General features: G+C 40.2%; 1 protein-coding gene across 5 annotated transcripts in view; it reads left to right on the plus strand.

The window, feature by feature from the left end:
- The window catches only part of SASH1 (SAM and SH3 domain containing 1), a 1387091-nt gene that overhangs the window by 1330761 nt on the left and 29235 nt on the right, over positions 1-27095 (plus strand). For all 5 annotated transcript variants that reach the window (XM_073627430.1, XM_073627429.1, XM_073627432.1 and 2 more), the window contains 3 exons: positions 1457-1666; positions 5328-5478; positions 7132-7239. In XM_073627430.1, coding sequence (XP_073483531.1) covers positions 1457-1666; positions 5328-5478; positions 7132-7239 — 469 coding nt within the window. The remainder of the gene's footprint in view (positions 1-1456; positions 1667-5327; positions 5479-7131; positions 7240-27095) is intronic.

Here is a 27095-nt window from a genome sequence, read left to right on the forward strand (position 1 = left end):
TTAAAGTGTATGTCATTCAAAAAAAAATGTCATATATTGCAGTTTACGAGTCTTTTGATAAGGTGGATGCGTTAGTTTCATATTTAATGTTTTCCTATCCTTTATTTCCACCTGGTGATCCTGATAGTAACACATTTCCTGTCACAGGGTGGCAATGCTCCTTACTGCACTGTATCTAGGAGCCAAGGTTGTCACCATAGGCTGCTCTCCTGGAAGGAAGATAATAGGAAAGAAAAAGCACAAACAAGAAAGATAACATGGTTTGCCGACCGCCCTATAGCAGCTTTACTGCTACAGGGCGGCTGCTCTGTCCTGAATCAGGTATATATACATTATTCTGCACTTCTGGGTAGGAGCCCAGAAAAAAAAGCGCAAAAAAAAACAGTTGTGATCAATTTCCACCAAAAGAAAGCTCTATAAAGCTATATAAATTTCATTTATGTACAGCGTTGCATGACCACGCAATTGTCAGTTAAATTTACACAGTGCCGTATAGGCCTGGTCATGAAGGAAGGTAAATCTTCCGGAGGTCAAGTGGTTAAGTTCATCTCACAGGAAGTGACAAGGACAATGCATTTCTAGCAAGATTAACAGGTATTTCTGTACATGCTGAGAATTTTCTTAGCCTGAAAAAATAAACATCCGGTACAGTTTTGTTGTTTGGTTTAGCTCTATTTATATTTTACAAGAAAAGGTATTTTGTAAATAATTTTTAGCTATTAACATACATTAAATATGCCAGTTTTTGGGAGAATAGAGAGACTGAAGTTTTTACTAAGTTATAATAGAGTTCAAAACTTTTGCTGATTGTTTTGGATGGATATCCACCTACCTTTTAGAATAAATCAGATCTTCATTCTGTTGAACTCTTGCCTCTTTTAATGTAAATTCAACATAGGTTCTGTAGAATACTGGCTGTAACATCTTAAAACAGATTTGTTTTGAACAATAGAAACCTCTTTGATGCATTTAATAGAATGAAGTGGCGGCCCATCCATAGAGGGCGCATGGGTGCTGTCCCCCCATCCATGGGTCTGGCCCCCTTATCTACATATCAGGGTGCCGGACTGGATTCCAATGGGGGGGAATGTTTTTTGAAGCATGTGATTAGAGCCAGAGGCTCTAATAGGCATCAAAAAAGGGTGGGCTCGGGACGCAGGGCACTGTGCCAAAAGTTCCACCCAGTTGAGTGACAATAGCGAATGAGTTGAGTGACGATAGCGAATGAATTTCCTCCCTGTCAATCAGGATGCAGTTCGTGAGACCTGTTTCCCGATTGGCCAAAGCATCAAGCGATCCTATTGAATGCTTAGCGCTTACGAACAGTATGTCAAGGTAAACCATTGTGACATGTTCTGAATAGCAAGTTAATGCATTGTTGTGTAATACTAATCTCTGCTTACCAGCTGTTATTGAAGGGGTTTCTGAACACATCTCTCAATTTCCTTTACTGCAGAAAGGTGACATCATTGAAATTATAAGTAAGCCTCCAATGGGAACATGGATGGGTCTTTTGAACAATAAGGTTGGCACTTTCAAGTTCATATATGTGGATGTTATCAATGAAGTTGAAGAGAAGCCCAAGCGGCCAATAAGGAGACGGCGTAAGGGACGACCACCAAAGCCAAAATCTGTTGAAGAGCTTTTGGATCGAATCAATCTTAAGGTTGGACATTTTTCTGAAGCCTTAATAATACAGAGACTAAGTTACATATCATTTGCAGGGTACAAAACTTCACATTTAATTATAAAGTCTTTATACCTAACTATATACAGTATACACAGATCCATGCAGTGAAAGCATTTTAATGATATAATAAGATCACTAATTACCTTATTTAGTGTTAAGTTACAGCAGTGCTTCTTCCGCTGCCCACACAACTGACACCTTTCCTAATTGGCTTCACACCCTCACTGTCAGAATACTGCAGAACCTTGTTCTTTGGCTGTGTAGCAATATTTTACTGATTTAGCCATCAAGGGAGTGATTAGTAGAAGGTAAGTGGTCTGTTAGCAATCCAGAGACTGGCATGTTGTTGCTAGTATGACATGTTTACTTTTATTCCTATTACAAGGAATATAAACATCCCTTGTAATATAAATAAGGATGGCAGGTCCTCTTTATAAAGAGATTGGGGGTCAAAAAGACCCCAAATCTCTCCTTTTACCTTTTAAAGCAAAAGATCAAAAATACATTTTATTTTTTGATCTTTTGCTTTAAAAACAAAAATTGCTTACTTCCAGCCTGGACCGGAAGTGACGTCATGACGTCACTCTGGACCTCCAAGGCCATAGAGGCGATCAAAGACCAGCAAGTCACACCGTTATATTGTTTCTCTGGCAAACCGTCGGAAACAGTAAGCCCGAGAAACACCACTTCTGAAAGCGTTACAGCTGCTGATGAACCGCTCTGAATGCTTTCATGAGAAAGGCAGCCGCCACCTGAAAAGAAAAAAAAAACAAGGTTATGGCTGATGGGTTCAGCCATAACTCCGGTAAACCACTTCAAAGCCAAAACGTATATATATGTATTGCGGTCTTGAAGTGGTTAAAATATAGCACAAATGCTATTCAGACTAAGCAATCAGTAATTGGAAGTCTTTGCACTCATCTCCAGTGTGGAATCGGCATAGATGCCCTTTAAGACAGGGATGTCAAACTCAATTTCATTGAGGGCCACATCAGCATTTATGGTTGCCCTCAAAGGGCCGGTTGGATCTGTAAGACTATATAAATTTACCCAGGGTGTTTTGTCGGAGAGAATGGGTGCAGGAACTGTAGGAGGATCTTAAAGGGGCAATAAATACCATGAGTGTATTATGTGCGGAGTTCAGAGGTGCCCTATGTGCAGAGCGCAGGGTTGAGGAGTGCTCTACATATAGAGTGCAGGGTTTAGGGGTGTGCTATGCAAAATGTGCAGGGTTCAGCTCTCTTGGCTGTCCTCATCTCACTTCCACCCCTCCTCGCCTCTGACCTATGCACCATTCTCCCCATCCCTCACCTTTGCACCTCCCCCCCCCCAAAAAAAAGTTTCCTCGCATCTCGCCTACCCGGCCCAGCTCTAGTACATCCTGGCAGTGTAGGCAGCTCTGCCCCTATCTCTCACTTGTAGGAAGATCATTGGTTGGAATCTGTGCAACCGGACACACATTGGGATCACAGTGCAGCTTACCACATGATGCCCCATCTCACACTGCACCTGCCGTCTGAATCTTCCTTGTCCATGCCATGAGTGCTGGGCAGGCAGGAATCTATGAGAGTTTCCCCCACTTTTCAGCTGAAAAAAAGCCCTGGGTGCGGGGGCCACATTAAATGGCCTGGAGGGCCGCATTTGCCCATGTTTGACACATGTACTTTAAGAGGTGAAATTGGTTCTTTTAGAAAATGGTTTCCATTTGTCTTAAAAAAATAACTTTATAAACTGTAGTAACCTACAACCAATCCCATTCCAGTTACTGCATTCTGACCAGTTGAGGAACATTGTCTGTGGGTTACTGAACTTTGCACTGCCATATTGAATTAGCCTGTCAGTGTAATAATGCCAGTTCCCTACCCCTGAACCCCTCGCCTGTAAATAAAATTTAGATGCTATCCCATCAGCTGATTACATTGGCGGGAGGACGAAGTCTGTGATAGTGCACATAAAAGAGCTTTTTTATTGTTATTGGGATAAATGATGGTTTTTCTAAAATGTGGAAGTCCCTGTGTTGTAAACAGATGTGTCTCAGGACAATTGTGGCATTGGCTTATGATATCTTCCGTACCCCAATACTTTCTGATGTACTGCAATGTTTTCCCTAATAATATAGCTTCCCTTTAGACATCACCAAATATCTCGGCTTTATAGAACACCCACCGACTAGCCAAACTTTCCATCTAGCTAAGTGTTGGCGGAGTCTTAAAATTTATGCAGACATTTGCAGTGTTGAAATGATTAAGGGATAAAAGTGATTTTTCTTTTACTCCCTACATAAAAACTGAACTCCCAACTTAATAGAGGTTATAGGTATAAACCAAGATTTATACAATAACTGTTTCACCTCAGCAATAAAATCACTGAGTATGAAATCAGTTGCTTATATTACAGAGTGTATTTAATGGAATAGCTTAGCAGCTTGTATTACAGTATGATTATTTATTATGATTTGGTGCATATGGGCTGTACAGATTTCATGAGCATATTGGTTTGTTGTAGAACATTGCAGACAATTATTCATGCTGCTGACAAATAAGGAGCACTGAAAGGCACACTCCAAATTCTTTCTAAAGAAGGTTTAATTCCATTCAAAATGTCCACCTACTGCAATCCTAAACCCTGGTGTGGAAAGGTATTAAGAATCTTGACCAATTTTCACATTTTACTGATTAATAAATCCTGTTCTATATTCTTACTGTTCTCTGTGATATTTTCTTTCAGAACACTCAAATAAAAGATCAGTTTGCTAATGAGAAGTTGGTTTGTTTGGGGAAAAAAAATCTTAAAGTGACTGTAGCTAAAATAGATGCTGGAAATATAGTCCTAGATACTAAATGCCTATATTTTACAGTCAGTCACTTTAAAGATGAAGAATATGCTTAAATGTGTTTCCCAGATTAACAAATATGTAAATGAAGGTACATTAATATTATTACTATACAGGGTTTTTATAGCACCAACAGTTCAGCACTTTACAACATAAGAGCCCTTGCACACTGGGGCGGCGTCGGCGGTAAAACGCCGCTATTATTAGCGGCGTTTTACCGTCGGTATGCGGCCGCTAGCGGGGCGGTTTTACCCCCCGCTAGCGGCCGAGAAAGGGTTAAATACCACCGCAAAGCGCCTCTGCAGAGGCGCTTTGCCGGCGGTATAGCCGCGCCGTCCCATTGATTTCAATGGGCAGGAGCGGTATACACACCGCTCCTTCACCGCTCCGAAGATGCTGCTAGCAGGACTTTTTTTACCGTCCTGCCAGCGCATCGCTCCAGTGGAATGAAAGTAGCGGCACTTTCGGGGCGGTTTGCAGGCGCTATTATTAGCGCAATAGCGCCTGCAAACCGCCCCAGTGTGCAAGGGCTCTTAGGGCAGACAGTACAGTTACAATACAATTCAATGCAGGAGGAATTAGAGGGCCCTGCTCGTTAGATACCACAGATTAGCTAACAGTATAGTTGTTGTATTGTAACTGTACTGTCTGCCCTCATGTTGTAAAGCGCTGTGCAAACTGACGGAGCTATATCAATCCTGTATAATAATAAGAATAATAGATGGACAGATACCGTACTTGTTTAACTTGTAATAGGTGAGCTTTATTTTGAACTTTTAAAAAACAACTTGCTTTGATTTCTAGGAGCACATGCCAACCTTTCTCTTCAATGGATATGAAGATTTAGATACTTTCAAACTTCTGGAAGAAGATGATTTGAATGAACTGAACATACAAAATCCAGAACACAAAGCAGTCCTCCTTACAGCTATTGAGTTGTTGCAGGAATATGACAGTAAGAATTTCTAATTGATATTGTCCACCCAGAATAGTATTTGCACCTAGAAATTGCTACACTTTAGTAGTATGTTTATGTTATACTGTTATTTTATGAGTCCATAAGCTACAGTACAATAGCATTTAATTCATTTCATAACCTGCTATATTTAGGGACATTTAGTCCACTGGGTAAACATTAAGATTTCCTCTAAACATAAACATTATTATTGTCGGACAACTGCAGCAATTCTGCATTTCAGATGACTGCTAAGATCCACAGGGGTACATTGATCAACTTGGGTACAACCTGCCTGTCAGATTTTTTGCATGTGATTGCTGCAGGCGGCTGATTGGCGCCATGGTTGGAAAGAGAAAATCTCATTATCTATGGGCTGCTTTAGAGAGGTAGGGGAGAAGAAACTGCAGAATACTGATAATCCCAGTGGAGAGCTGTGCCCGGGGGGTTTCTGTCAGCGAAGTCTGATCACTGGAGGACAGGAATGCTATGCTCCCAGCACAGCAAGAAAACTGATCATTCTTTGAAGGATATGCTTTTATGCCTAGCATGGTCAGTTTTAAATATGAAAGCAGAGGCACTGGCAAGATCACCAGGTATTTCACACACAGGTAGCAATACAAAGAGAACATGATACCTTTAACACAAGTACATGGTATAACAGGCACATATCAGGAATATGAACTGTTGGGGTAACCTATTCTTTAAGCTAAGAACTACTCTTACAGTAGTATTAAAAAAAAGTATTTATATAAGCATTCTCTGCAAACAAAAAGCACATCTAGAGTAATAAATTCAGCTTAGCATACTGGAATGATTATCCCACAGCATGCATTGACAAGACAAACTCTTGGCAACACTCTTTGGTAAGAAATAGCACTCTTTTGAAGCACTGGTATACGTTGCTAATCATTTTTGATCAATATTTTTATCTGAAATCTTCTAATGTTTGCCAGCCAGAAATAGGTGAGTCATCCACCTGTGTGAAAAGCCACATTGCATTTTAAGACCATACCCAATAAAAAAGAAATAACATACAAATTTTTTTCAAGTTAAATCACTACTATATTTTGAAGAAAGAAATGGAAACCTGAACTCCAACATACAATGGATAATATTTTTTTTTAATTCCTTAATATGCTTGAAACTTGATACCAATATAAGGAATTAAAGTGATATTAAAGTCTTGTTTTTTTTTTGTTTAAAAATAAAACATGTTATACTTACCTGCTCTGTGCAGTGGTTTTGCACAGAGCAGCCAAGATCCTCCTCTTTATGGGTCCTTCGCCTACGCTCCTCCCTCCTGCCCCCACATCAAGCAGCTTTCTATGGGTTCACCCAAGCTGAGTCGCTGCTCTGTGTGTCCACTCAGACAGGGAGCCACGTCTTGGCCTGCCTCCTCTCTCTCTCTTCATTGGCTCACTGACTTTGGCAGCAGTGGGAGCCAATGGCACCTGCTGCTGTCTCAGCCAATGAGGAGAGAGAGTCCCGGACAGCCGAGACATTGTTGGATCAAGATGGGGCTCAGGTAAGTATTAGGGTTGCTGGGGGCTGCTGCACACAAGGTTCTTTATCTTGATGGTAGTGCTTTATGGGACTTCTCATTATAACAGAGCTATTAACAATATCCATGTTTATTTTTGAATGTCATAGGCAACAGTGATCACTCTGGGTCTCAAGAGAAATTGCTAACAGAAGGAGAGATTGCAGGCTCCCCTCGAGACTCTGGCTGCTATGAAAGCAACGAGAATTTTGAACATGGTAATGACAAGAATTAAACGCCTGGTGAATTGTAATGTAAATGCCTTTACACCGGTTAGCATGCTGAACACTTCATGCACAATATGTTTTAAAGAAACATTTACTAACATTAAATTATTTGTACAGATGTATATGGCTTACCAAGAAAGCTCACTGTTTTATTCAACTGGCCAGTATGTGGTTTTGTATCTTGGACTTCCATGCTTCCGTTAACAAAGACAACCATGCTTGGCTTTCGCATTACTTCTGTAACCCACAAAATGCTTGACATTCTTTGCCTGTTTCCGCCATTTTCATTTCATCGCTCACTCTGTATAAATCAAGAGGACAGACTCCATTAACACCTGCAAGTCTTTGCTGTAACCTGTTGAGTCAGTTGTCTTGCTCTGTTCATAGTTATGGCCATTTGTCTGTTTATTACTTGTGCTGTAACCACTTTAAATCAACATCTACACTATATTGTCAAAAGTATTGCGACTCCTCCCTTTACACACACACATGAACTTTAATGGCATCCCAGTCTTAGTCTGTAGGGTTCAATATTGAGTTGGCCCACCCTTTGCAGCTATAACAGCTTCAACTCTTCTGGGAAGGCTGTCCACAAGGTGTGTGTAAAGGCGGGTGTCCCAATACTTGCAAAAAACTACCTACCAATTGCAAAAAATGTAAGTAAATGTATAGCTCTGGTTGCATATTGGTTAAGAGAATCTCCATAATTATCACACCTATAGATGGTTATTAAAAGAAGATTCGTAGTCAGCTATAGAAAAGGTATGACTATGTCTAACCATTCTATTTGGCCTGACTTTCAGGAGACTGGGCCTATAGTAAAATTAGTATAATATAGTTTTTTCTGTGCCCTGTACAAACAATATGGTTGCTAGGTTTAAAATGGAATAGTAAAAACATGTGAAATAAGATCTATGGAGATAGAAATATAGGGGTTGATTTACTAAAACTGAAAAGTGCAAAATCTTGTGTAGCTCTGCATAGAATCGGCTTCCAGTTTTTTTTTTTTTGTCAAATCTTAATTGAACAAGCTGGGGTTAGAAGCTGATTGGTTACCATGCACAGCTTCCCCAGATTTTGCACTCTCCAGTTTTAGTAAACCAACCCCACAGGCTTACTTTTTAAATCTATGCAGAAGAGCAATTACATGACTAAACTTCAGTTAACTATAGTAATGCCAGTTTGTTTTGTGCTTGCTAAGGCCCCTTTCACACGATCGGACTGTTCAGGTCCGCCTGTCAGTTTTGACGGCGGACCTGAACGGGCGCTCCATGTTAGTCTATGGAGCGTCGGATGTCAGCGGAGACATGTCCGCTGACATCCGACCCGTCCGATCCGCTAAAAGCAGACGGATGGCTCTACGTCCAGGTCCGTCGCTATTGGATCGGGTGAGATTGGATGAAAACGGACATGCTGTCCGTTTTCATCCGATCCCTCCATAGGCGGCAGCGAGCAGAGAGGGACCTGTCATCCGCCGGCTCAGCGGAGATCAACGGACTGATCTCCCGCTGAGACAGCGGACTGAGGCAGGCTCCATAGAAACGGAGTCCGCCTCGTGTGAAAGGGGCCTTAGAGTTACTGCTCTTTTTGTTTTTACTATTTGCTGTACCCTACCTACTAATTCTATAAGAGCCCTTTCACACTGGGGCCACTCTGCATTAGCAATAAAGCGCCGCTAGTTTTACTGTAATTTTAGCGGCGCTATTCGGCCGCATTTAACCCCCCGCTAGCGACCGAAGAAAGGGTTAAAAGCACCCGAAAAGCTTCGCTGCTGAATTGCTTTTCAGGCGCTTCGACAGTGCTGCCCATGCGTTCCAATGGGCAGGGGCGTCGGACTGCCCCAAAGATGCTGCTTGCATGACTTTTTCTAACTGCCCCAGTGTGAAAGCACTTGGGCTCTCACACTGGGGCTGCAGGGGAGGCTTTTTTAGGTGCTTAACAGGTGCTATTTTTAGCCCAAAAGGGCCTGGAAAATGCCCCAGTGTGAAAGAAGTCTAAGTGATTTGTTAAGAGTTCTGTAAACATGCTTACTTTGGTAATTCAGTTTAACCCTGGGTTCAATTTGTGCAATGCGGGAACCAGCGCAATTACAGCGCCGGTTCCCGCATCGCTCTTCTCCAGGCAGTTCACACTGCCTTGTGTGAACTGCTGTGGGTGTCATTAACAACACCCCCAGTTCAGTTCATAGATTATGTGAGCAAACTGCAGTTCCTCTTCAAGTATTAGGCTGCATAGTGATGTATGTAAGCATAAGCTCAACTGAAGAACAGTTGGGGTTTCCTTAACTTTAAATTCTAAAACTTGATATGGACCACAGAAATGGAGCAAGAGAGCCATGTGAGACCCAAAACACTAGTTTGCCATGCCTAAGTTAGAGGATACTGAAGAAGAGGTTAAAATAGGATAGTTTTTTTAATAGGTGTTTTTTTATATTATTAATAGGGTTTTTTAATAGGTGTTTTAATGATGGCTAGAGATTTAGGTTTTCATACTATTGAATCGGGGACCCCTAGATCATGCAGTGTTTCCATGTTAGCCTGTGTGTGTCCCTATTTGGAGGGGATATCTACTGTCCTTCAACAATTGCCTGAGCAAACGTTCAGGCCTCATGCACACTGGATGTTATATTAACGTTATAAAACACCAGTAGCTTTGCAGTGAGTTTTTCAACGTTTTTAAACGTTTTTGCAATAGCATTTTTTAGCATTTTTCAGCTTTAGCCTATTTTAGCATTTTTTTTTTTTCAGTGGATCAAAAACATTAAAAAAACACTGGTCGCGTTTTTAAGCGTTTATCTGCACTTTTAGCTGTTTTTTGACGCTAGAGCGTTTTTACAGCTGAAAAACGCCTCTCGGAACCCACTAGTTTTGGTGTTTTTTTTACAGCCAAAAAACAGTTGATAACAGCCTATGTGTGCATGGACACATAGGATAACATGCTGGAGAGTTTATTGACTGTAGAAAAAAATGTCTGAAGCCAAAAAACGGCAGCTGTAAATACAAATGTTCCGTACACATGGGAAGGCAAATAGTCCTTCTGTCTTTTATAAAGCAAGTGTGGTAATGTTTACTGGACTCTTTTATTATCAAAAGTGTCTTATGCAAGCCTTGGAAAACTTTTTTTTTAAGTGGAGGTATTCATATAAACTATATTTTATGTCCTGAAACATTTATTCTTTATATATTTTTTTTTACTGAATAACAGTAATGAATAGGAGTAATAGAATAGGTAAACTTTAGATTTTTGACTTCTGGACTCATTTTACCTGTCTTTAGATGTTTTTCACTCCAATACATTAGATGAGAGAAATAGCTTTCCCCCATGAATCAATTGTAAGGGGGGAAAAAGGATCATCTTTTAAAAATGCTGAAATTGATTTTCCTTCTTTACTCTTACTTGGGATGACCATGATGCTTTTATGCTGAGCTGATGCAGCCCAGTAGCAAGAAGACACATATCCATTCTTCATAACAGTCCTGTGTAGACCACCTGTCTGACATCAACCAAAGAAAGAGGTGCACCTAGAAAAACCTAATGAACATACATTTTTTCAGGGTTAAACATGAAAGCAGGGTAAAGTGTTTTGATGAGATCTAAAATTCAGTAATGCTTATCAATTCTGATAATTGTGTTTTACTGAAGTCAGAACTATGCAAGATTAATTTGTATCTGAAGATGTGTGTAACTACACTTTGCACACTGCAACTGAAAAGGTTGGTGTACCCACAAGCATAATGTTGGTGGCCACATCTTTTCAATAATAACCACCATTGCAGTGTTGAGATGCTTGATGCAATACTACAGTTAGTTCCAGTTTATTTCCATTCTAGTTTGCTTTAATTTTGCTGTTTATAAGGATTAAGAGTCAATGCTGATGTTGGCAGTATTGTACACTGTACATTTTTATAACAGCTATAGTTAAAGACATTGGGTTTGTAAATAAAAGACATATTTTTCATTATAAATGAAGAACATAAAATAAACGGCTTGCTTGGATAATGCTTGTCTGCTTGCTTTTTATTCCTTTGGTCATAACTCATGAAGCAAAATAACAGTATAAATATGTTCTGCTGAAAGCAACATCTGATACTCAATGGGCAGTGTAGCTGGTTACGTACACCGAATCTTTGCCCTGAAATTGGCCTGTTGTATTAGGAAAGGGACACATCAGCCAGAGTCCAATCACATAGGTGTTTTGCTTTGTGAAAGAATCTCTCTAACCCATAACGTTGCATTGGCTATCACATTACATTACTTACTGCATTTTGTCATTTCTCACTATGGGGTCTGTTTATAAAGATTACAACAATGCTTGCTTTTTGTTACACTTAGCTCTTCAGGTAATTAGCAGTACAACGTGTACAAATGTAAGCAGATATTAAGGTAAGCATTTACAAAACCTGACCTTTTAAGGTTGATACCTGAAAACAGACCAAAAAGCAAGAAAAATGTACTTTTGTCCTTTATAAATGGGTCCCAACATTGTGCATTTTATATTGCATTACATGCATTACCTTTTAACCCTCATTACCTTGTTTTCTTGTACTCATAAAGTATGTGTGCAAGAATATTTGTTCTATGGACAGTCACAATTCTGCATGCATCATTTTCTATTTGGTATTGAAAGCGTACAAAGTCAAACTTACATAAATTTTATTCATATGCTAATACTAATTTTCTTTCACATGGGAAAAGTCAGGAGCGTTGGACAGTGTTTTGCTTTCAAATTGTTGCCATAGAATTACAGACTCCTATTGCTATGAAGAAGATGTTTTAAAGACTTATATCAAATGTAAATATGACTGTAACTGCTGTAACCGGATGACATTTAGTTTGCTAAGTGCTGAGTATCATAAACAGTTGGTAAAATACTTGTTTTTACCTTTTTCTTTTATTTTTTAGCTTTTGTTGCATCTTTTTACTGCTTATTTCCTGCAGACTCTTTGGAGACGCATTCTGTTTGCACACACTCCAGCCAGGGCTGTAGATCATTTTTTTGTCTGGGGGGGGTTTCATTTACGGCTGAGCTGCATTTTAACCCTTTCATGACTAAGCCTATTTTTGAAATGTGGTGTTTACAAGTTAAAATCCGTATTTTTTGCTAGAAAATTACTTAGAACCCCCAAACATTATATATATTTTTTTAGAAGAGAATCTAGAGAATAAAATGGCGATTGTTGCAATATTTTTTATCACACGGTATTTGTGCAGCGATGTTTTAAACGCAAATTTTTGGAAAAGTGACACTTTCATGAATTTTAAAAAATCCAAACAGTAAAGTTACCCCAATTTTTTTGTATAATGTGAAAGATGATGTTACGCCGAGTAAATAGATACCAAACATGTCACCCTTTATAATTGCACGCACTTGTGGAATGGCGACGAACTACGGTACCTATGAATTTCCATAGGCGACGGTTTAAACATTTTTTACGGTTACCAGGTTTGAGCTACAGAGGAGGTCTAGGGCTAGAATTATTGCTCTCGCTCTGACGATCACGGCGATACCTCACATGTGTGGTTTGAACACCGTTTACATATTCCGTATGCGTCTTCTTCGCTGCGCGAGCTCGCGGGGACAGGGGCACTTTAAAAATTTTTTTTTTTTTTTTTCATTTATTTTATTTATTTTTGTACTTTTATAAATTGTGTTTAAAAATTTTTTTTTTTTTTTTTTTACTTTTATTGCTGTCACAAGCAATGTAAACATCCCTTGTGACAGTAATAGGTGGTGACAGGTACTCTTTATGGAGGGATGGGGGGTCTAAAAGACTTACACTTCAAAGTATTCAGATCGCAGAAAACGGCGATTCTGAATACTGTGTACTTTTTTAAATTCGGCGCCATTGGCAGCCGAGTAAACGGGAAGTGACGTCATGACGTCGCTTCCGCGTTTACAACAAGAAGGCTGGAACGAAGCCGCTCACAGCTTCGTTCCAGCCCGCCCCCAGCCGCCGAAGATTCCCGATTGGACACCGGGCCTCCCGATCGCACGGGAGGCCCGGTAACAGCGGCGGGAGGCGGCAGGAGGGGGGGGGATGTCCCCTCCCACTCCTCCGGTATAACAGCCGAGCGGCTTTTAGCCGCATCGGTTGTTATACACGGGTAGCCGATCGCCCGCTGGAAACAACGGTACCGGGATGATGCCTGCAGCTGCGGGCATCATCCCGGTATTACCCCGGAAAGCCGAGTACGCATATGTGCGTACGGTCGGCGGGAAGGGGTTAAACGCCCCCAACTGTTCCCCTTTAACAACTTGACCTCCCTTCATGGCAGGCCATTTTTTTGTGGTAATTCGACGCTGTACTCAATAAAATCAATGTCATGTTTTTCCCCACAAATAGAGATTTCTTTTGATGGTATTTGATCACCAGTGCGTTTTTTTATTTTTTGCGCTATAAACAAAAAAAACCAACATTTTTGAAAAAAATACAATATTTTTTACTTTCTGCTATAAAACATATCCATTAAATTTTTTGAAAAAAACTAATTTTTAAATAAATTTAGGGCAATATGTATTCTGCTTCATGTTTTTTGGTAAAATAAAATCCCAATAAGCATATATTGATTGGTTTATGCAAACGTTATAGTGTCTACAAACTTTGCTATATATTTATGGAATTTTTAAAAATTTATTTTATACTAGTAATGGCAGCGATCAGTGACTTATAGCGGGACTGTGATGTTACGGCGGACAAGCTCACACTAACACTTTGTGGGAACCAGTGACACTAATATAGTGATCATTGCTATATATATGTACTATGACTGTACTAATGACACTGACTTGGAAGGGGTTATGTATACTGTGTCTGTGAGGTGTTTTTACTAGGGGAAGAAATGGATTTTATTCCCTGCTTCGCAGAAACACAAAATCCATCCCTTCCCCCTGTCAGAACGGAGATCAGCTGGTATGTTGTTCTCATGCCCTCCCACAAAGTTCTCTTTCTCTGTCCTCTCCCATAAAGGTATGCTTGTAAACTTCTTCCCTGACTTAACCCTCGTTTTGACATTTTAAACAACCTGTTGCTGTGAGGCTCATTTGTGTTCTTCTCCTTGTCATCCAAGACGAGCCCCACACAGTTGCAGTCAGAATTTACTACAGCATGGAGGAGAGATGTTTGCTGAAGAGGGGGAGGGAGAAGAGGAGGGGAAGTGGAAGCAGCAGCAGCCTGACACAGACAGTGAGTGCTCCGTGCTCAGCCGATCACAAATCGGCTTATAGCAGAACTGCACATGCAGGAAGATTGGGAAATGGTCCTTATTGGAGCTTGTTCCCATCCACTGACAATTATGGGCGGAAGCAAGACTGTTTTTTTTTTTTGTTTGCTTGTTTTTTTTATACAGTATCTCCCTATAGGAAAGTCGGCAACTCTACTCTGGGGGGGTTCTGACACCCCAAACCCCCCCCCCCCCCCCTTATCTACGTCTCTGACTCCAACGATGGCTGCATGACATTTCTCAGGTTGAGTTTCCTGATGGTGAAAACAATTGACCATCCCTGGGTAATGTGTGAAAGCAGCCACTTATAGTCTCCATAGGAAGCCTAGGGTAATAACATTGCAGAATAACTGGGAGGGAACGTTGGCTCTCTATAATTGGAAGAGCCTTAGAAAAAAAAGGGACCTTCATGGCAGGATTACATGGTATTACTTTAACGAAAGCTGCAGAGTTGCAAATATTGAAAAATTACTTTTGAAATTACATTAACATGTTCAAGATTTAATGAGGATTTTAGTAATTGGTTATAGACCTTTAACTACACATAGGAGGACTTGCCAGTTCACTTCAGAACTGTTTGTCTCCTCATAAAAGTTTTTGAAGCTTCTCAACTGAAGATCAAATGCAACATTGAATTCTGAATGTTCCCAGAACCATCTCAAACTGGTTTTAAACATATACTGCATTTGCCTGTATGATTTAGGCATAATAATTGAATGTAAACACAAACCTGTAGGAAAAACTTACAATTTTTATGTAATGCAGGCCATACAATAAGCACATTTCTTTCCTGCAACTACAGTGTTGCCAGGGGAATCCCTCCCAGCGGGGGAAGTTGTCCACCCGGGGAGAACCCAGCGATTATTGCTAGTGGCTATACCAGCCTCTAACGATAATTGCATGTAAAATACAGCAGGCTGAGCGTACGCAAGTTGATCGATTGATCAAATTGGTACATTTAGCCTGCCAGCCTAATTTATTTATTGCCATCTACATTCCTCCATACTTATTTACACTTATCATTATAAACTGATGCCCTGGAGGAGTATCCAGTCTAATGATCATGTGACAGTCATTTATGCTCATTATTGTTGGCTTATTATCAAGCTTTGTTTTTGGATGTGGTCAGGTTCCACACTACCATGAGATTGAGGCAAATCTCTGCGTGTTTGAGGTTTGCGTTCCCGGCGATTTTTACAAGTATTCACAGACCAAATTCTTTTTACCTATAATGCACAGCTTGGCCTGCCAGCTGGCTTAGAAGGGACAATAGGGGCCTTTTGGATAAGCCCGCTCCCTCACTACAAAAGGGTGAGGGCACAGCAACCATATTGCCAATGTGCGTTTTCTGTGATAGGGAAAGCATAGTTCTGCTGACAGACTGTATAGGAAAACATTGGTGTAGGACTTGTAGGCGCTGGCAGGTTTGTTAAAGCAGACGTTTAGCCATTCTGTATGTCATATAGGTAGCAAAATGCTGTGTATCTGAAAAAATTGCAGGGTGGAGAAGGGAAAGGTTTTGCCTTTTTTTGTCTGTACATCTTACTGGTGTTAATTTCCTGCAGCCCCCTTACAGCCTGTCCCTGTTTACATGCACTAGTTATAACAGGCTGTGGGTGTTTTTTTTCACAGGGCACATTTCCTTTTTTTTTTTTCTCCACAACAGTGGAATATCCCATGGCGTGTGCAGAAGTTTATAGTTGCCTTCCTTTGGGAGAGCATCTTACAGGGTGATTTACAGGCAGGAGATTGTGGGAGAATGAGCCAGAGCATTGTCATAAGACAAAGTACCTAGATAAGGACCTTTATGTCAGTATCAACAGGTTATGTTATATAAAAAAAAAAAAAATATATATATATATATATATATATATATTACCTTATATGACAAAAAAATCTCATTTGTAAAAATACTGTATATCCAAAACACCACACACCCTAATCCCATCTGCAATATAAGCCCCTGCCATATCCCAGTATACCCAATTTTTAAAAAATAAACTTTGGTAAACTTTGGCCAACACTATGGCATTTTATGAACATGCTCAGATTGGCAGTTGTTTTGCTACAATGAAATTCAAGTATATCATATCAGAGATGCTTAAAAAATTGGCCACCACTTTTGTGAGAAGAGGGAAAGAGCAAAGACACAGGCAGGTTACTATAAAAAAAAAGAAAAGAAAAAAGTGTATTGTTCCATAGACACTTCGGAAATAAATTGACGAGTAGCAATGCAGTCGTTTTAACATATCCGGATAGAAAATTCAAAACTTTGCAAACATAAACAAGGCAGGTGTACTTTCTACAAAAGCAAAACTACAATGTAGTATATCTAGTACAGTACATAAGCTACTCAAGAAGGTCAAAATGAGTAAACATAAGGCAAGTTTTTATTTATTCATTAATCTTAAAGTGATTGTAAACGATCACCTTGTAAAACCACCCAATCTGTTTTAAATAGAAATGAAAGGCAAAATAAAAAAAAAAAAATTATAAATAACTTTTTTCCCTTTTTTTTTTTTATAAGTGATCACATTCCCTCTGTTCTCAGCTGCATAAGATTTGGAGGGGAGGAGAACAGCATACTGAGCTTCCCAGTGAATGGCTGTGCAGCAGGGGTGTGTCAGAACAAGTCTGATCATTGGAGGAGAGCATGCTGAGTTCCCAGAATAGCTGGAGAACTGATCACAATGTGCTCGCCTGCTTAGTGTGGTCAGTTTTTTTTATAGGAAAGCAGAGAGACTGGCAGGTACACCAGGGATTTCACACAAAGGAAGCAATGCAAAGAGAACAGGATACATTCTCATACAAGTACACGGTACAGCAGGCACATATTAGGAGTATGAAGTGTTAGGGGTGTAACAAATGCTTTAACTGTACAGTACCAGGACACACAGGAATGGTTTCCTAGACCATTGGTTATATGCCGCTCTGCTCCCTAGTCTATACAACTCCGCCCACTATGCAAAGTTCCATATTTTTTTGCTAATGTCTTTAAGTTATGGACTCTTTCACTTTGAGAAGATTTTATTTCTATTATTTGCCTTATCTGAATGGCACTGCTAGTGAGCAATAAGGCATATAGGGCTGCAGCTAACGAAAATTTTAATAATCAATTAGTGGCCGCTTATTGTTTGGATTAACCGCTTGCTGACCAGCCACCGCAGTTGCACTGCAGCAACATGGCTAGGCTGTGCGAATCGCCGTTATGTTATGTAGTTTCCTTATCTGGCCACTAGGAGCGCATGCCCGCTGCTTCCCCCCCCCCAGCCGATGCGAGTGCCACGACGTGACACTGTGAGAACCGGGATCTCTGTGTGTAAACACAGAGATCCTGGTTCTCTGAGGGGAGAAGAGACTGATCGTGTGTTCAAAGTATGAACACCGATCTATCTCTTCCCCTAGCTAGTCCCATCCCCCCTTCAGTTAGAACACACACTAGGGAACACAATGCCCTTGATCGCCCCCTAGTGTTAACCCCTTCACTGCCAGTGATATTTTTACAGTAATCAATGCATTTTTATAGCACTGATCGCTGTATAAATGCCAGTGGTCCCAAAAATGTGTCAAAATTGTCTGATGTGTCCGTCATAATGTCGCAGTCATGATAAAAATTGCAGATCGCCGCCATTACTAGTAAAAAAAAAATAAATAAATAAAAATGCTATAAATCTATCCCCTATTTTGTAGACGCTATAACTTTTGTGCAAACCAATCAATATACGTTTATTGAGATTTTTTTTTTTTAACCAAAAATATGTAGAAGAATACATATCAGCTTAAACTGAGGGAAAAAAAAAAATTTTTATATATTTTTGGGGGATATTTATGATAGCAAAAAGTAAAAAATAATGTGTTTTTTTTTTTTTCAAAATTGTTGCTCTCTTTTTGTTTATAGCGCAAAAAATAAAAACCGCAATCGCAAAAAAATGGCCCGGTCATTCAGCAGCCAAATCTTCCGGGGCTGAAATGGTTAATCGATTAATCAGATAAAAAGAAAAGATAAAAACCTCAAAAAAAATGTGGTGTATAATTTAGTTAATATGTAAAGTTTAAAAAAAATGACAATTTATTCTTAAATCTCTATACACAGTGGTAAAAATAAATAACCAGTTATATGGTTAGGGGACAAAATATCTAACCCACTACTCTGAGAATGACAGAACAGGTGTGTGTACATATATATATATATATATATATATCACCTGTCATGATCGGGTTGAAAAATAAAAATTAGCCCTTAATGGTACAAAAACACCAGATAATCACTACTATAGAGGTTGAATTTATACTGTGAAACAATGAAAATAATAATGATATACAACTTCTATATATAATAAATATATTTAGAAGTAGGATACTCTATACAGGGTATTTTACCTGGGAGAATCAGCTAGAAGCTATATAAAGGGTTGAGGGGAATATAAAACTTTTAGATTAAATTAGTACCAAAGGCTGAGACTTTTTTGCATTGATATGATCATTTTAACTATAATCCATAATCCTACTAAATTTTTTCTTTAAATGTAATTGTAATGCCCTTATATTTCCTCCTGTCGATCAGCCTCCAGCTTATCTGGGTTCAGATGCTATCTTCCCTGCACATAGCCCTTAAAGTGATCGTAAAGGTTGAATTAAAAAAAAAAGTTAAAAATTGTCATTCTTACCCACCCTGTGCAATGGTTTTGCACAGAGTAGCCCCAATTCCCCCCTTATGGGGTCCCCCGCCAGTGATTCTGGCTCCTCTTGCCTTCAGAGTGCCCCTATAGCAAGGTAAAAACGTATGCCTTTAACATCACTTTAAATCACTTTCTTTTCCTGCCTAGAATTAAATGTTCCATGAGGCATTGCTTTTCACACATTCACATGTTCTGAGGCACTTACTGACATGTATAGACGATGTACTGAGCTGTATGTGTACTGCATTGTGTATACTGACATGTATGGAGGGTGTACTGAGCTGTATGTGTACTGTATTGTGTATACTGACATTTTGCAGAAGGGAAGTGATGACATCTTAGCAAAGGCTACTAAATATTTTTCACTGCCAAAAGTTAATTCATCAGCTTTTTTGTCACATTCAAGCTATGGTGAACTCACTAGTCTGTGTGAAAAGAATGTGAAAAAAACTCTATTTGGGGATTTTTAAGGCAATAGAAAAAGATTTTAAATTTGGATACAATTAATTGTAAATATTAATAGAAAAAATCATTTAAGTTTCAACATGTTGTAAACATTGTACAAGTTATTAAAAAACATTGCATATTAAGAAGAGATGGAAGGGATACTGCCTACTACATTATTCAGTGACCACCGGTACTGACAGGTGGTGCCGAGTAGCGGTAATCCAACGCGTTTCAACGAGTAATATTTAATCAATCTTCATCAGGGATATTGTATCACTGTCTACAGAAAATCAAAATTGCAATGTTAGAAAGTCCATATTCTATACAAATAGATATGATGTATCTGTTATTGTATCTACATAATAACTTACATTTTCTATACATATTCAAAAAATAATATTACAGGCGCAGAGCATCATACCATCGCACCCCTTTATGTAGCAAGTAACTTGCAGCATGACCACCTGTCCATAACCTACACAGGTCCCAAATAATGGGACGAGTGGAGGCAGTCAGTTGGAACTAAAACCGCCAACACAGAATACCTCGGGGCATGGATAAACCATGCCCTGAGGGATTTGAAAGCCGCCATGTCTGTTGCTACACGACGGCCCCCTTGTGTCGAGTAGGGATGAATTTGGGCAGAGGATAGTGAATGTGTCCTGAAAAGAAAAAGCAGGGAACAAAAGGAAAGAGAAAACCATTGCTTGACTCATAGCCTTGAAGAATGCTTTCTGTTGTACATAAAGTTTTTTGGATCTTAGTATACATAATTTCCTCCTATAAGTCATCTTAATCCAGAGATGCCTAATTTACAGAGAAAAAAAGCCAAAACAGTAGATTGTTATGATTAAATGGAGAAATCCCTAAAAGTGTACGTCTCATATTCACAAAATCCCAAGGGTCCAAAGACCCAGAGGGATACCTACAGTAAAGGGAGGGGAGAAGAAATTTGCCTAGAATAGAATATATCAAGAAAAATCTAACCAGAGTTTTAAAATGACGGATTTGCATTGATCCAGAAAGTTGAGATACCGATCCCCTCAAATATTAAAAATAAAAAACGATTTTGAAATAGCTTATATATCCTACTTCACAAAGAAGAGGGAAATTAAAATATTTCCTATTTTAGTCAGTCTTACCTGAACTAAAACCATCCAGGAAAGGTCTGAAGCTCTCAACTTCATTTAAGCCTGGGGGGGTTGTGGCTATTAGGTATCTGATCCAGCACATTTCACGCTGGAGCAGAACCTTGTTCCAGTCGCCCCCTCTAATGGGAATATGTAGTCTGTCCAGTACAATTTATTTTGGGTAGTCTGTAATTATGCTGTCTAGCAATGTGTCTTCCCAAAGGTAAATTAAGATTACCTATATGCATGCTATGCATATGTTTCTCCAAGTTCTTGCCGGGTTTTACCCACATAGAAGGCACCGCACTAACGCTGCATGAGGCAGACGACGCCTTGTATCTTGCAGTTCGTGAAATGTTTCAGGCAAAACTTCTCCCCATTAGGCAGTGGCAGTGAGGTCCTCCTACCTATAACCACACATTGTGAGCAGGATCCACAAGGATAGGTACCCCAGGTTTTACATGGGTCCTTCCTTGAGTTTCCCTTGTATTCGCTCTGTGTCAACATGTTTCCAATTGACCCTGCTTTTTTGTTTGTGATCTGTGGTTTGGATGTCACAAATCCTCCCAGAATGGTGTCCTCAGAATGGACCAATGCTTCGAAATAATTTTTCTTATTGAGTTATGTTCATTAGAAAACCTCATGATAATTCTAGTAATCTTATCCTTCTTACTTTTACTTTTAAAGATAAGATCTCATCTGGGGGTGTATTTAACACAATTAAAAGCCTTTTTAAGGGCTGATTTGGTATATCCCCTGGTTAGCAATCTGGTGGTAAGTTCATCGGATTCTTGCTGAAAATCCTCATTGGTACTGCAATACCTTCTAATACATAGGAACTGACTAAAGGGAATGGATTTCTTCAGGTAATCAGGGTGAAAGCTATCCGAATGCAGTAGGGTATTGCCGGCCGTTTCTTTCCTATATAGCTTGCTTGTAAGTCCGCCATTAGAGCCCTTTAAGATGGTAATATCCGGAAAATTACATAGTGAAAATAACATTGTGAAAAAAAGGTTAAAACTGTTCTGATTCATGAGACTCAAACAATTTTTAAGTTCCATTTCTGGACCATCCAAAATGATGAGAATATCATCTATGTATCTCTGCCACATTAAAATGTGATGAGTATACACAGATGATACTTCTCCGGCCAAAAAATCAGAAGTATTATCTGTGTATACTTGCCACATTTTAATGTGGCAGAGATACATAGATGATATTCTCATCATTTGGGATGGTCCAGAAATGGAACTTAAAAATTGTTTGAGTCTCATGAATCAGAACAGTTTTAACCTTTTTTTCACAATGTCACATGACTTTCATGAGGTTAATTTTCTGGATATTACCATCTTAAAGAACTCTAATGGCAGACTTACAAGCAAGCTATATAGGAAAGAAACCTCCGGCAATACCCTACTGCATGCGGATAGCTTTCACCCTGATTCCCTGAAGAAATCCATTCCTTTAAGTCAGCTCCTACGTATTAGAAGGAATTGCAGTACTAATGAGGATTTTCAGCGAGAATCCGAAGAACTTACCACTAGATTGCTAACCAGGGGATATACCAAATCAGCCCTTAAAAAGGCATTTAATCGTGTTAAAAACACCCCCAGACAAGATCTTATCTTTAAAAGTAAGGAGGTTAAGACTACTAGAATTATCATGAGGTTTTCTAATGAACATAACTCGATAAAAATAATTATTTCGAAGCATTGGTCCATTCTGAGGACCCCGTTCTGGGAGGATTTGTGACATCCAAACCACAGATCACATACAAAAAAACAGGGTCAATTGGAAACATGTTGATACAGAGCGAATACAAGGGAAACTCAAGGAAGGACCCGTGTAAAACCTGGGGTACCTATCCCTGTGGATCCTGCTCACATTGTGTGGTTATAGGCAGGAGGACCTCACTGACACTGCCTAATGGGGAGACGTTTTGCCTGAAACATTTCGCAAACTGCAAGACGCAAGGCGTCGTCTGCCTCATGTGGTGTCACTGCGGTGCCTCCTATGTGGGTAAAACCCGGCAAGAATTGGCAAGCGAGTGAAGAAGCATATGCATAGCATGCGTATAGGTAATCTTTATTTACCATTGGAAAGACACATTGCTAGACAGCATAATTACAGACTACCCAAAATAAATTGTACTGTTTTAGACAGGCCACATATACCCATTAGAGGGGGCTACTGGAACAAGGTTCTGCTCCAGCGCAAAATGCGCTGGATCAGATAGCTAAAAGCCACAACCCCCCCAGGCTTAAATGAAGTTGAGAGCTTCAGACCTTTCCTGGATGGTTTTAGTTCAGGTAAGACTGACTAAAATAGGAAATAATTTACTTTCCCTCTTCTTTGTGAAGTAGGATGTATTAGCGATTTCAAAATCATTTTTTAGTTTTAATATTTGGGGGGATTGGTAGCTCAACTCTCTGGATCCATGCAAATCCGTCATTTTAGGAACTCTGGTTCGATTTTTCTTGATATATTCTATTCTAGGCAACTCTCTTCTCCCTTCCCTTTACTGTAGGTGTCCCTCTGGGCCTTTGGACCCTTGGGATTTTGTGAATATGAGATGTACACTTTTAGGGATTTCTCCATTTACTCATAATCTACTGTTTTGGCTTTTTTTCTCTGTAAATTAGGCATCTCTGGATTAAGATGACTTATAGGAGGAAATTATGTATACTTTATCTAAAACTTTATGTACAACAGAAAGCATTCCTCAAGGCTATGAGTCAAGCAATGGTTTCCTTTTTCCTTTTGTTCCCTGCTTTTTCTTTTCAGGGAACATTCACTATCCTCTGCCCAAATTCATCCCTACCCAACACGGGGGGGGGGGCTCGTGTAGCAACAGACATGGCGGCTTCCCTTTTCCTCAGGGCATGGTTTATCCTGCCCTGACCTGCCATGTCTTTCCTATGGGAACTGACTCCTCTTCTATTTCCCCACAGGGTGATCCCTCTATGGCAATCCTCCCTGTTGTTCTACCTGGCTGGATAGCTATTTTTCTTTCTTCCTTCCCTTCCTGAGAACATTCTCACGAAGATGTTGGGGCTCTTCATTTTTTTTTTTGCATGTAGCATCTGTTTTTCTTACAAGTTGTGGGGCCACAACCTGATCATCTTTTCACATTTTCAGAACCACTTTTTTTTTCGGGTGACTGTTTGAGCCCCTGGTGATGCATACTTTGGCTGTAAGGTGCTTCTTTTGTCAACTGTTTGGGTTTATTCAGTGGGGTCTGTTGCTGTTTTGTTGCCCACTGCTCACATTATTGCTTAGGGACATCTCATGGTGTAGGAATCAATTCCTGCGTCCTTTACTGTATGATTAAGATAATAGGAATTTTGACGTACCTGTAATTTCCATGTCTTGGAGTACAGTATAGGACAAGGGTCCCTTTCCTTCATTTCTCTGTGATCATTGTGTTGCTTGCTACAAAAAAAACAAAAAAACTTGTGGCTCATGGAGTAAATGGGGTTAAATTGATACACTGGGGTGGTCCCAGTAAAACTATTGCCAATGTCCAATCACCTGATGGTAGAAGGTGTTTGATATTCAAGAGTTGTTCTTTGTTTCTGCTTACTCTGATAGCCCTCGCTGACTTGACGTGCAGCAGGGCAGGCTAGTACTTCAAGTACATATTGGGCAACTACCAGCCCTTAGCACCCAGTAGTTCATGGCATGATCATTTGTAAATGTTTTGGTTACAGCCTTGCTTTTCCTGCCCCTTTGCTCGACCAGGAAAAGCCTTACATGGAAAAAAAAATTAGTACAGGTATGTAAAAGAAAAAGTAAATCTGTAAATATTTAGCCATACTAAAAATGTTTGAACAAATTGTGATGGTGGGTATGAAAATGTTAACGTAGGACAGACTGCCCAGGCAGTGAGCTAGAGGAAGGGGGTTGTTTTCACCAGATAGTATGGAAGTAGTTGAAATTCCAAGCTGGCATCCAGACACTGGACGTGTGGGGGATTTGGGGCAATCTTTTCCTTCCGTTCAGCAAGAACCTGGCATGGAAAGTTTGTTTTTTGGGCATGTGTTGGTGAGTGCTGCTTTGAGCACTCACCAACACACACCCTTGCACACACACAAGCAAGAGAAACTTTGCTCTGGGGATGGGTGGGAAACCTATGATAGTAGGGTTGCATGCTTAGTTTTTTTACTGCTATCTGTCTTTCCCCTCTTATCCTTGGAAAAAGACTCACAGGAAAAGGCCAACGCCTGAAAGGGGATTAAAATGAGACACCCACCAAAGGAGCAGGCCCCGCAAAATCAATTTGAGTCCACCTTGCTACATCCTTCCCAGCTGGTAATATCTTTACCCTGTTTGCAACAGTTTACTGGGGTCACAGTCCTAAAAAAAAGTCCTGCACACAAACTGAACACAACTTTAAACTGTGGATTTTTAAAATATCTACATTAATCCATGCCTGTAATTGCTTGATCTGGGCAGGGATGGCCTTACAGGGGAAAAAAAATTGTAAATGCTGTAATAAATTAAAAAGTGATGGTGGGTGAGAGCATGTTAATATGGGACTGAATGGGCCAGAATTTTTCACTAAAAACATGAGGAGTTTCAGTAAATGTTTTTATGTGAGTAATCCCATCTATTAGTCAGTGTGTGTTTTAGGAGGAACACAAGAGGGTGGATTGTGTCAATACTTGCTGCTTAATCCCGGCTCACCATTTTTAGTCACCCTATTCAAAAGGGACTAAAATGGTGCAGATGTCCTAGATCAGTGATTGCGAACCTTGGCACCTCCGATGTTCTGTAGTGTAGTTGAGCATCATGGGAAATGTAGTTCCAAAACATCTGGGGTGCCAAGGTTCGCCATCACTGTCCTAGATGATGATCCACTGGAGGAGTGAAAAACACCCCAGAGTCTCTCTTCATGCTGTAATCACATAGAAGAAGAAGAAATAAGTGAAAGAGGGGGAAAGGGAAGATGCTTCGTAATGTGGCAGCTCCTCTGACTCTCCTTTTAGGCTTGCCTGTCTTTTTTTTTTTTTTTTAAAGGATGGTCCTAATTTGGATAAAGGTGAGCAACACATGGTCATGGGATTATACCCTCAATTTTGCCGCTGCCTACTTTTAGGGGGGACTCTAGGTTCCAAGCAGGAGTATGAAACCAGTGAGGAGAAAGAGGGTAGGGTAGACTGCACTGTCTTGACACATGATGACACTACCAGTTCCAGTGACGTGCCCTGCCCTGCACCTTACTAGCCACCATATAATTGACCAGTGTGCTATGAAGGATGTGCAGTTCCCCACTGTCTTACTAGACCATATGTCCATGGGCATATGTACCCTGCCACTGACAGCATGGTTTGGCAACACAGACACATTACATTCCATAATGGATGGCAGGAATACCCAAAATAATGGCAACTGGGCACCTGCCAATGTGGTGTAACACTGGCCATAGCTACATAGTCGGTAAGGTTGAAAAAAAAACACCAGTCCATCCAGTTCAACCTGTTATGTATGTGTGTGTGTGCATGTGTTTGTCAATATTAAATCGTATATCCCTATATGTTGTGATCGTAATAAACTCACAGAAGGTGGTAGATTCCACAAGTTGAAATGGGACCAGTTGAAAAGACCAGCAGTTTTGCAAAGCTTGCATCAGGAATCTGGGTAGGGGGCGTTTTTGGAATCTTTTTATTCTTCTACCCCAGCAGCTGTGGAAGAAATACTTTCCTTGAGAAGGGTGCTGCTGGTGGGATGGATATAGGAGAATTCTGCAGAAGTTTAAGCTTTGTTTGACCCTCCACAGCGGGGCCCATGCTTAATGTATCCTAAGCCCTAAAACCCTCCCTGTCTACAAAGACCACAGAGAATATTTTAGGAGGGGGGTGAAGGGAAAAAGAAGGAAAGAGGAGGAGGAGTGCTCTCACAAAGCTATGTGGTGCAATCTTGTTGCCAGATACATTTCCCATGGCTAATATGCTGCTGCAGGCAGAAGACATAGACCACAATGGTGCTCCCTCCAGTCCTCTTCAAGTGCCATCCCCCAAAATCCTCCCTCCCTGCTGTTCTGACTTTCCTCCTCTCAAATCTGTGGCAGTTGCAGATGGTCTGCCACCTTCTCATCCTTCCCCCCCCCCCCCTTTCCCCTCACTGACCAGGAACTTCCTCCTGTAGCAAGTCAGTGATTGTGCAATCATATAATTCTGCCGACTCCTCAATGCCAGTTTTCGGCAGGATTAAGAGAAGAGGAAGAGGGCACAATACAACACTTTCAGACATCTTGCTGTACTGTGCTTGGGAGGAGGACGAAGCAGAAGGTTTTGTCAGCCACTCCTCTAGCTCCTATGCTGTGGTTGTATAGCAATACTACACTGATAAAAGGCACATGTACTCTGCC

This window comes from Aquarana catesbeiana, linkage group LG04 (assembly GCF_042186555.1).
Source record: "Aquarana catesbeiana isolate 2022-GZ linkage group LG04, ASM4218655v1, whole genome shotgun sequence".
Taxonomy (NCBI): Eukaryota; Metazoa; Chordata; class Amphibia; order Anura; family Ranidae; genus Aquarana; species Aquarana catesbeiana.